Below are 12327 nucleotides of genomic sequence, written 5' to 3'. Positions count from 1 at the left end.
CATTATATTATTTTTGCAGGGCCTTTGAAGATGGATTTATGGGCACCTGGCATGTGATGTTACCCCATTTATCCCTAACTAGTGCCCTCTTCCTCCTCCTGTAATAATGTTTGGTAGTACCGTAATACTTTATTCCTTTCAATTATTTCTGTATTTTTTAATTTTTATAAGAGGTTTTCAATAACTCTATTACTCGAATAATTCATTCGACAATAAACTTACCCGAATATTAACAGTTCAGGCCAAATTCGTAAAATGTCGCATCATTCGGCAATATCTTTTTATTATACCTTTTTATAAGAAAATGAGATTGCTCCATCTAATGGTACCAAGTCTATATACACGTTAGTGACGTCACCCTCACACATAGATAATGTAACGTCCATAAAATGATACGATAAATCCTTAATCGAATGGTACATAGTCTAAGTATATGTCACCTTACACATACATAATATAACGTCCATTAAAAGATAGATCCTTACAAGAATTTATAACGATATACCTAACAAAATAAACCCAAACCCGAATATCTGAATTATAGTCAACAGAACACTCAATATAGGTAATTAATCTGAATAGTAGTCGATGACTGATTTAGGCCGAATCAAATCGAAATTGAACAGAAGTCAATAAACCTGAATAATAGCCAAACCTGAATACATCTAACTTATCTAAGTATCTACCCAATAATAATTGAATTAATTGGCCTAAACTAATATTTATTTATTTATTATTATTTATTATTATTTTTTTATTTTTTTTGCAAAAAACTGTAGGTAAGAAGATAATACTGAAATTCAATATCACCATAACGGGAATATGTAGGAAGATAATACTGAAATTCAATATTAGCAGGTGACACCATATCCCTCGTCCTTTTACAATTTGAACTCTTCCTTAAACAAAACAAAAAAAATCGATGCAAAACTAGCTTTCGCATCCGTAAGAAGATAATACTGAAATTCAATATCACCGTAATGGGAATATGTAGGAAGATAATACTGAAATTCAATATTAGCAGGTTACGCCATATCCCTTGTCCTTCTACAATTTGAACACTTCCTTAAACAAAACAAAAAAAATCGATGCAAAACTAGCTTTCGCATCCTCTATAACACAAGAGGGAATTGACAAGAAGCCAAATTTGGCAAGGAACTAAAAAACAAAAACAATTTTATTAAATGAATAAAAGATCAAAAGGGAATATTGCAATAAAAATAATATTGCAATAAAAATAAAAATCACGTGAATAGCCACCATGGGTGCTACTGCATGGAGGACAAGCGTAAAGAAAATGCAGCTCCAGCAATTAGGAATATCTTCATCATCATTGTCTTCTACACTTTTTTTTTGTTGGTCTAATCTTTGTTCAGTTACCAACTGCTTGACTTCTTATTATTATTACTCCCTCCCAGACTAAAGGTTACAGTTGTTTTATCACACTTGTCGAGGCACATTTTATAACGTGCATATCTTTAGTTACACATTATTAAAAATTATAAAAATTTGATATTCTTATAGCATTCATAACGATAAATCAAACAAGATCTCACATGATTATATTTTGTCTTATAGATTAAGAATAATATCAAAAATTCCCTACGACCATAAATAATGTCAAAAAGCAACTGTAACCTTTGATTTGGATGGGAGGAAGTATTATTATTATTATTATTATACATTCTCAATTTGCTGATTTCTCGTTATTCGTGGCGGAGTTAGGGAAGGGTTAGTGGAACAGCTCGTTCTCGTTGGATGATAGAAATTTCAAAACTTTTAATTAAAATTTTCTGAACTTTTAAAAATTACTTTGTACTATATATATTACCTGTTCGCCCCTATTAAGTGAATATCTTGGCTCCGTCACTGGCCATTGTTGGTTATCTATAGCTAGTCAAATGTTATATACGATATATCATATATGACACAATATTGTAGTGTATGATTATCACTTGTAATCTTTGTTCAGTAACCTGACATTTTATAGTATAATTCTACATTCTCAAATGCTGAATTCTTGTTATCTAACAGGCGGCCCCGTTCTTTTGTAGTTTAGCTTATTTTAGTTTAGTTCAGCTCTATTAAGTTTAGTTTCGTTCAAGTTTGTGAATTCTTTACTTCAGTTCAGTTCAACTTTTTTCTATTCACAAATTAATTCTTTATTTCAATTCAGCTCCATTAAGTTCAGTTCAGTTCAAACAGTTTCAGTTCAAAAGTATAGGGAGTTCTAGATTCACATTGTTACATGCGATGGTCCAACTCAGTTACAAGTGTTGGATACGACATGTATTAGGGTGCGGTTATTTTTGTAAGATTTTTTTTCAGATTGAAATAAATTAAAAAGTCAAAATATCATATCGTATAAAACACCTTAGATGTCGGACATGTAATACGTAGCCAAAATGAAGTATCGACGTGAAATAGTTTTCTACTCATTTTGTATATTCTGTAGGCCGGTATTATGAAAAGATTATATTAACCCTTGAGAAGAACATTTCAACCAAAAATTATAATATTTTTTTTTTTTTGAAAGCTACCCATCTGTACTAGATGGGTTGTTAATTAAAAATTATAATATTATTGACAAAATGGAGAGGATAATATTATTGATATTAAAATTGAAGAGCGTTCGCCAAGTGATTATTGCATATGGAGCTCAATAAAAGATGGGATAACAGAAAATTTATGGATTTATTTTTGGACCATTTCTTATCATTCATAGCTGCAATCATGCTAGCTCATTTGATTGGTTATTAAAATATATTTCGGAGTACTTCATAACCTAAATTTGAGTTGATGAATTACAACGATTCTGTAACTGGATGATGGACTCGAAATCTAGTAAACATTTGCATCTATTGCTAAGGTATGATATTATGATTATATGAGTATCGAAGATTTAATGGTGACGTGAATTTGTCTTGCATTAATTGAACATGAACAAAATATATTATTTCTCCAGAGCACATTATTATTGTCGCTATCAACTTTTTTTTTTATCTTTCAATTATAATCAAAAGTAAACAAACGATAGAAACGGAATCAACGTTAAATTACAAAGTATTCCGAATTTGTGGAATGGATGGAGTAAACCCTAACGTTAATTCTCGTACTGCTCTCGTGCATTCATGATATTCTTTCGGCAATACATTGGTCGTTATTATTGTTCTGAGGATAATTTTAATAGACTGAAAATTTAGCCTAGCTATCATATGATTCTTCACGTTTTTAGTATTAAAAAATCGGTAAAAATTACTCCGTATCACTTAAAAAGATGATTTTATCAATAATACAAACGTAATGTTATGTCTAATATAATTAAGACGAATAGAATACATAAATAAATAATTAAGACAAAGAAAATACATAAATTAAAAAACAAGTAAAAGAAAGTAGATTACCTTGTTACATGAAGTAACTAATTTTATTCAACTAATTACATTCGGATCTTTGTTACATCATAGAAAATGAAAACTCGACTCAAAAGTTCTGAGCCCTAATGACAATAATAATAGTAATAATAATATATCAAATTACAAATGCAAATCCGATAACTAATTAAACCCAAAATTAAGCACAAAAATTACATAAATCGAACTCCTTATTATCCGCAATACACAACGTACCAAAAGATCACATAATCTTCATAGATTATATACCCTCCGTCATTAAATTATACACAAACACGTCATCCTCAAATTGTCCCATGCAAAATGCACCCTTCCGTCTTGTAAGACCTTAAGACGGAGACCGTCTCACAGAAGACTTCCTCATTATTATTATTATTCTTATTACCTCTTCATCATTATCAACATAATCACACTTGAAATGAAAAATGATCATAATAATTAACAATCTTCTTAATTGTGATTGAATAATAACATAATTATTCAAGTAAGAAGATCATTAACCCAACCAAGATCAGGACTCTCCTCAACACCAGCAACATTGCCCGAAACCGGACCCGGACCACCGGGACCCGGAGACGCAACATTGGAGCTAAAAAAGCTCCTAGAAGTGGAAGGACTATTAACCGGAGTAGAAGGAGAAAAAGAAAATTGCACCATTTGTTGATTAATATTATCATTATTATAATCATAATTATTAATTGCATTATTATTATCATACCCACCAACATCAACCCATAACCCACGTCCCTTACTCGGACTCCCGACCGCCTCGTTAAGATTCATACCATCCATAGACCCAAGCAACTCTGCAATTAAAACATCCTCATACGTCACCCCTTTATTATTACTCATCATGAACGCGGCCTCCTCGCCGCGTTCAGCATATCTTGACAAGGACAATCCTCGTCCCCCTACCGCCTTCATGGGGGACATAGGTGGTGAAAAGTGGGACATACCCATTAGAGTTGATGTAGGAGATAATGCACAACAATACTTACAACAATTGTGCTGATGCTGGTGATGCTGGTGCTGGTGTTTACCAAGACTATTGTTATCAAAATCCAGATTCAGATCTTGATCTAGATCCTTAGCTAATAACTCCTCACCCTCCTCGTGAGCTGGGAGAACCCTCAGCTCACGAGGAGTGTGAGCAAAGAAACAAACCTTCCTCTTACAATTTTTCCCATCTTTACAGGCCTCGGTCCGATACCGGGCCGGGTGCAACCAACACTCAAAAACCCCATGAGCAAATTCACACTCATCTCCTTTCGAACACCCGCCCGACCGACGATATTCCGGACAAACCGACCCGGAATAATGAAACCGCCTCGGATCCCTCCGTCTTGCTTTCTCACCCGGATGAGCAAACGGACAGTCCGTCCAATCATGACTACGACTACGTGTACACTTTCTCACCTTAAACTCATACATCCGAAACTGATCACTCGAATACGGGTCCGAATCCGGGTCAAACCCATCATCCGAACCCGACCCGGACCCATCCCCGTTGCATGGGAGGAATTTCTGTAGTACTGATGAATCAGGGAAGTAACTCTCGACGTCGGAAACCCGACGCGAGAGTAACTTCCTAGGAGGAATGTTGAGTTCTTGCATCATATTCTTCTTTGGTGACATTAAATTATAACATTTCAGATGATTGTGATGATGGTGATGATGCTCAGCACATACACTACTCATTTTTTTGTGATTTTAGAGAATAATAATGTGTGTAATAATATATAAGGTTAATAAGGGAGATTGTAAGGGTGTGTATATATAAGGGAGAAAGGGAAGGAAGGAAGGTATGGGGGAAGAAATGCGTGGCAAAAGAGTATAAGGGAAGAGCATGCAGAAAGGAGTATGTGGCAGTATAAGGGAGAGTATTAGCACGTATAGACATCTGTGTTTTGATGCCTCATATGCTACCTGTTATCTTGTGTTATTATGTTATCAACAACTTTGTTGCCTTGAATTTATTCATTGTTTATAGTATTTTTGTGTGTTTTTTGAGGTTTGTAGATTGTTGTTCAGTTGGGTTGTTTGTCGTTTCTTAGGGTTTCTTAGAATCGGAAATGAGATGATGTTATCGGATGATTTTAAATATGAATACTTCATTGTATCTTTTTTTGGGTATATCAGCTGGTTAAGTTCGGATTTGAGCCGTCGGGTAGAACCAGGCCACTTGGGTGGTAAAGTTCCGCTATGAGTTTTAACACTGTTGTATTGCCAGTGCTTAAATCCGAGATCTCCGGTTAAGCTAGAAATATAGAACTGTTAGAATAAAAAACTGATCTTGGGACTCCAACCATCAGCTTAAGCTTTTGGTTGAGATGGTTGCTTGGGGAGGCCTGTAACTGCATCCACACTTCAAGCTCAACGAGCATTCGTGTGAGGGGGCGTGTTAGAATATAAAACCGATCTTGGGACTCCAACCATCAGCTTAAACTTTTGGTTGAGATGGTTTCTTGACAAGAACAACTCCTTATTAGTTGATCAGGTGGTTCTCAATTTCAGTATTGCTTTCTCGCATATAATATGAATGGTTCATTATATTCATTTTTTTTGTGTATATCATCCGGTTTATTCTGGAATTAAGTCGGGTAGAAGTGTAGGATCACGGGGGTCGTAAAACTCTTATGCATGTAGCATTGCTGCATTCCTAGGGTTAGAATTCGAGACCTCTGGTTAAATTAGGACAACCTTTTCCTAATTGATTGAAGTTCTTACTCATGGGTAATGGTCCATCATATTAATAAGGATTCGTGAAAGGGAGGTATCGAATCTCAGGACCAGTTTATTATAATCAATGATGGTGTTGCAAGAGAGGTCGTTTGATTTAGGTGATACGTAGTTGCAACGTTCCGACTCGATTAGAATTATGATTTTAAGTAGAATCGAGTTTAGAGGATTGATCGATAATAATTATCCGTACTTTAATTAAACTGTACACAAATATTATTGACAATTCAATCCGAATAGCTTAATTATTTGTTCTGCCTAAGTGACGATTTTAAGTTTTTAACTACCAAATATTCTAATTAGTTTGTGAATTTTAGTGTATGTCTTCATGTTGTCATGTTATTTCTTAGGAATACTTATGCATTTATGTTCTGTTCCGGGTGTAATTCCAGAGCAGATTTGTGACCACGTAAGCTTGTTGAATGATGTCGTTGCTTGTCTTTTCTTTTCACTCTTTCCTGTTTAAGATGAACAAACTGAGGGATCGAGTTGGGGCCGAACGTACTCACTCCGACGCTCAAGTCAGTAAACTTAAAGAGATAAGTTGTATGTTACTTGGCGAAGTATATTGTAGAGAGATAAAGGAGTTTATACCAGATTATTGGATTATCAGCTGAGTTTCTCAATGAGAGAAGTGGAGTATTTATAGACTTTCACCTTTTGTCACGTAGTGGCCAAGTGACAGAGCAGGTGGAAAGACTATCTTACCCTCGGCCGGATGACCCATGGCAGGCCGGCAGGCCTGGTTGACTCCATGCCGAGGGGACTGGATGTGAGTACGCGGATATGCCTCTCGGCCGGATAGTTGCTTGAGCCGAGACCCAAGTGACAGCCGATAGGTCGCGCTTAGTTAGGGTCATTAATATGTTGACTTGCTGTCTTTTAGCTTTGACCTTGCTCAATATGTTGACTCGGTCAGCGGGTGCAGAATATGCCCCAACATGTTCAATAATATGTTAAATTTTTATAAATTTAATTACTGGCTTGGTCCTAAGAGGTAAAAAATAATCAGTAAGTTTATCTTAAAATGAAATATTCATCTTAAGATGAAAACATGTTAAACCTTAGACGTTTACACATAGGATAGTGGGCTTTCAAGACCTCACTTGTTTTCGAATAGTAGATCTCTTTTCAGGCTCCATACTAAAAAGAAGCATACTAGCAATTATACTAACGTTTTTGCACTTTATCGATTTTGGGTGTGCCACTGATCACTACTCTAATCTGCGCGTCGTATTGATCTGTTTTAAGCATCTACCGTGTTTAATATATTTTAAGTTTAAGACAGATATTAATGCCTAAGAAGCTGTGCGAATGATAATAGATTAAGATTATTGGTAACTACTCAATAATTATTTAATCAAGTAATTAGTTAAGAATTGCAAAGGTAGTAAAAATATATGTAGATTGCATGCTCGTGTGGTGTGGTGGTGTAGTGACGATGTTAAACTTGTCTTCTTCATCATAAGTAGGGGAGGGGAATAGGGACACGAGATGATGTTAGGCATATTTTGGGGTTTTGTCTACGAACCAACCCACAGAAAAATAGATTATTTGGGTGGTGCTATTGGTGCCTAATTAATGGTTTCATATTTATTGTTGTCAAAAAAAAAATGGTTTCATATTCATCCAACCAACTTTATAAACTTCAAACTTGGTCACTCCAATACATATACATGTACGTATGTATACTTGATATTGTACATTTGTACTATTGTACTTGATATTGTACATATCAACCGGATCGGCCAGTTTGGATGGAGTTATTTTCAGCTTTGCTGGTATTTGGATCGGATTAGATCTAATTTTGGTCAATTTTCGAATTTATTATTATCAAAAAATTTACGAAAAATGGTAATCTGCAGCGTAAAATAAATATTCCGTTCGGATCACATAGATTCGGTCAATTCAGGTTTTATTGGTCATGCTCGGATCGTCAATTCGGAATACACTTATGAATAGAGTTCTTCACGGCTCGTCTCATCCATTGTAACCTCCTTGCCAACCCGATAAACTAACGAGTACCGTCATTACATTTTCAGAAATTTACAAAGAATCAGGCTCTATTCTTTTCGGCTGAAAAGAGCTAAACTGAATTTAATGGAACTGAACTGAATTGAACTAAACTGAACTGAAGTAATACTTAATTTGTAAAGAGATAAGCTGAATTGAACTGGATGAAATTGAAATGAAATGAGCTGAAACTAGTTTAGACCCCGTGCATTATATACACGGTACTTAAAGTTTAATATTTTTTTATAAAATTACTTATATAATATTAGTACCGTATAGTTGTTTACATTTCTCATCATTGTATTTTGCTTTAATAAATAAAAGCTATAACTGAAAATTAGTTAAGAGAATTGGGTAATGAGTTAAAATGTATTTTAATGAAAATAATTTTATAGCATAAAGCTAATGAGTCTCTTTTTTTTTCCAATTTTTTTGTCACGAAAGTAATAACAACGATTTCTAGTTTTGGTTTTATACGAAATATAGGTTAACTCATCATCTAATAATAGCATCAGTAAAAGATTTAGCAATTTATAGTTTTATATCAATTTTATTTTATTTTAATTAAAATATTATAGCTTAGAGTTTAGTGAAAATAATATAATTTGATGAAAAGATTATTTTTAATGAAAATATAATAGATGAATTAAATTGTAATTGTTAGTTTCTTATTTAGTGAATGGACATAATTATCATTAGTTTCCTTTTTTGAGAATATGCATTTTGGCGGAAAAATGTTAGAGATCACCTATTCATTCATTTAATAAATAGAGGATTAAGTTCAAAAAAAGGGGCCTTGAACCTCCTAACCTGCTCCGAAAACACTAATCCACTCATCCATGGGCCAAAAATTCAACTCAAACCAGTTCTTCATCCGGACCAAACCCGCATTTGATCAGAAAATCAATAGCCCAATAACTTATGGGCTTGGGCTTGTTTCATCACTTATTCTCCCTTCTTCTCAATTAACCTGAGAATCACAAATCAAAAACTCTTCTCTTGACGCTGCACCAATTAATTGTTCTTATTTCGGTACGCATCTCTCTCTACCTCTAGGTTTTTAAAATAATTATATTCCCTCCGTCCTAGTCATTTGTTTACCTTCGATTTTCTGATTTTTTATTAAAATGTTGTTCTATGTTGATTTGTTGTACAGAATATGAATTTTAGAAATGTTACTTTGTTCAATTAATCACTCAATTGTTTTTCGTAAGTCGTAACCTAATCGCGGCCGTTGAATGATAAATCCGGCTGATACCGTCTCGAAATGCTGACGTAGTTACTTTGATAACCTTTACTAGGAGCTAGTAATGCTTAGTTGCGGCTTAAATATTACTCTCTCCGTCCCAATTATTTGTGAGGGGAATTTTAATCAAACGTAGATAAATGATTGGAACGGAGGGAGTAGTTAGGTGTGACTGTATGAGGGCTTCCCTTCCGTGTTACTTCTCCCTCCGTACCAATTATTTGCGAGGGGAATTTTAATCAAACGTAGATAAATGATTGGAACAGATAGTTAGGTGTGACTGTATGAGGGATTCCCTTCCGTGTTACTTCTCCCTCCGTCCCAATTATTTGCGAGGGGAATTTTAATCAAACGTAGATAAATGATTGGAACAGATAGTTAGGTGTGACTGTATGAGGGATTCCCTTCCGTGTTACTTCTCCCTCCGTCCCAATTATTTGCGAGGGGAATTTTAATTAAACGTAGATAAATGATTGGAACGGAGGGAGTAGTTAGGTGTGACTGTATGAGGGCTTCTTCCCTTCCGTGTTACTTCTCCCTCCATCCCAATTATTTGCGAAGAGAATTTTAATTAAACGTAGATAAATGATTGGAACGGAGGGAGTAGTTAGGTGTGACTGTATGAGGGATTCCCTTCCGTGTTACTTCTCCCTCCGTCCCAATTATTTGCGAGGGGAATTTTAATTAAACGTAGATAAATGATTGGTACGGAGGGAGTACTTAGGTGTGAGTGTGTGACTGTATGAGGGATTCCCTTCCGTGTTACTTCTCCCTCCGTCCCAATTATTTGCGAGGGGAATTTTAATCAAACGTTGATAAATGATTGGAACGGAGGGAGTAGTTAGGTGTGACTGTATGAGGGCTTACCTTCCGTGTTACTTCTCCCTCCGTACCAATTACTTGTGAGGGGAATTTTAATTAAACGTAGATAAATGATTCGAACGGAGGGAGTAGTTAGGTGTGACTGTATGAGGGATTCCCTTCCGTGTTACTTCTCCCTCCGTACCAATTACTTGTGAGAGGAATTTTAATTAAACGTAGATAAATGATTCGAACGGAGGGAGTAGTTAGGTATGCCTGTATGAGGGCTTCCCTTCCGTATTACTTCTCCCTCCGTACCAATTACTTGTCAGGGGAATTTTAATTAAACGCAGATAAATGATTGGAGCGGAGGGAGTAGTTGGGTATGACTGTATGAGAGTTTCCCTTCCGAGTTATTACTCTATCCGTCCCAATTATTTGGATACTTGCACATTAGGCAGGACTTCTGAAGAATGTGACACATTAGAAGAATTTGCAATGACGGGTTTTTACTGAACCTGAAATTATAACTAGAGATGCTAATTGTTCGTATGCATAACAACTGTGTCGGTTTGCGTGTGCTGTTTCGTATACATCTTTGTTACGAGATTAAATAGATGGTATTTTCTCTGTTAGCGGACTAGTTTGCAACCTTAAAATGGAAGCAAAGTTTTTCCGTTTCCTGAAGCAGGAGCTAGTGATGTTTAGTTGCGGCTTAAATATTATTCCCTTTGTCCCAATTATTTGTGAGGGGAATTTTAGTCAAACTTAGTAGATAAATGATTGGAAGGGAGGGAGTAGTTGGGTATGAGTATGAGAGCTTCCCTTCGGTGTTACTACAACATCATAATCCATTAATCCCCAATATATTCGATCAGACATCTGCAATACCAATATACCACCACCCTGTTTGGCTATTGGATACTTGCGCATTAGGTCGAAATTCTGAAGAATGTGACACGTCAGAAGGATTTCCAATGACGGTGTTTTTACTAAACCTGAAATTATAACTAGAGATGCTGATTTTTCGTATGCATGACAACTGTGTCGGTTTGCTTGTTCTTTTTTGTTTACATCTTTGATGAGATTAAATAGATGGTATTTTCTCTGTCAGAGGACTAGTTTGCAACCCTGAAAATGGAAGCAAAGTTTTTCCGTTTCCTGAAACTGGTAGGAATTGGTTACAAAGCTAGAGTTGAAGCTGGGGGTCGACTCCTCCACCTGAAATTGGGTTACAGTCATGACGTTGAGCTGACAGTACCACCAGGTGTTCGTGTTTTCTGTTTTAAGGCCGATAACAAGATCGTTTGTGCCGGGATTGATAAAGAGAGGACGCATCAATTTGCTGCTAGTTTGCGCAGCGTTAAGCCCCCGGAAATTTACCAAGGAACAGGTATACGGTATGTCGATGAAGTTCTCAAACTAAAGCCGGGAAAGAAGGGCAAACAGAACAAATAGTATGCTTGGTTCTCTGTTGTAATGCTTGCTTATGTATACAAGCATAACTGTTCCTTCGCATGTTCCTTTCAGTTTCCAGGGCTTTAACAATCTCAGGTGTTGATGCTTGTCGTTCGAGTGATAATTCTGTCTTATTTTGTGAACAGTCTTATGTTGACTTATTTCTCCTTTTACCGCACCGTCCATTGGAGTAGAAAATGTTATACTTTCTGTGTTTCACTTGGTTGTTAGAGTTTTGTCTGTGCTATTCAGCAGGAGCGGTTGGTTCCCTGATCGTGCTGTCCCATCAGCAGGAAGAGGCTTTGAGCCTCGGCCCTCAGGTCTCAACACTAAAACCTGTGTGGATTCCATCTTGTAAACCCAATGTTGCATCCCCACTCCTTGGCTAGTTGGCTTTCTAAATGGATGATGATATGCTCTTAGTTTTCGGAAATCACGCCTATGAGTTTACTTATTTTAGATGGGATGAATCGTGTAATCCATGTGCTCACAAGTACTCGGTCAATACCGACTCCTAAACTAACACGGATTACAATATCGGAAGTTGGTTCTAAAGGGATATTGGCGATGTGATTGAGTCGGAGATTAGTGGACAATAGATCACAGGTTTGTGTACTAGTTTATGTCTCCTGAACAACAATATCAGGTAATATTCCG

The 12327-nt window shown here is 35.9% G+C and overlaps 2 protein-coding genes across 2 annotated transcripts; one reads left to right on the top strand and one right to left on the bottom strand.

Annotated features, from left to right (window-relative positions):
- Window positions 1-3402: 3402 nt before the first annotated feature.
- LOC141612629 (zinc finger CCCH domain-containing protein 2-like) lies at window positions 3403-5451 on the bottom strand. The gene has a single exon (XM_074431445.1). The coding sequence runs from the start codon at window positions 5109-5111 to the stop codon at window positions 3894-3896; it is 1218 nt and encodes a 405-aa protein (XP_074287546.1). The 5' UTR covers window positions 5112-5451; the 3' UTR covers window positions 3403-3893.
- A 3657-nt stretch (window positions 5452-9108) lies between these two features.
- On the top strand, window positions 9109-11889 carry LOC141610605 (large ribosomal subunit protein uL6m-like). Its single transcript, XM_074428777.1, has 2 exons — window positions 9109-9197; window positions 11327-11889. Exon 2 carries the CDS (start codon window positions 11350-11352, stop codon window positions 11668-11670), a length of 321 nt encoding a protein of 106 aa, XP_074284878.1. The 5' UTR covers window positions 9109-9197; window positions 11327-11349; the 3' UTR covers window positions 11671-11889.
- The last annotated feature ends 438 nt before the right edge of the window (window positions 11890-12327 follow it).

The sequence above is a fragment of the Silene latifolia genome, chromosome 11 (genome assembly GCF_048544455.1).
Source record: "Silene latifolia isolate original U9 population chromosome 11, ASM4854445v1, whole genome shotgun sequence".
NCBI classification, from domain to species: domain Eukaryota; kingdom Viridiplantae; phylum Streptophyta; class Magnoliopsida; order Caryophyllales; family Caryophyllaceae; genus Silene; species Silene latifolia.
Note: the sequence above shows the minus strand (reverse complement) of the source record. Positions and strands in the feature narration are given on the sequence as shown.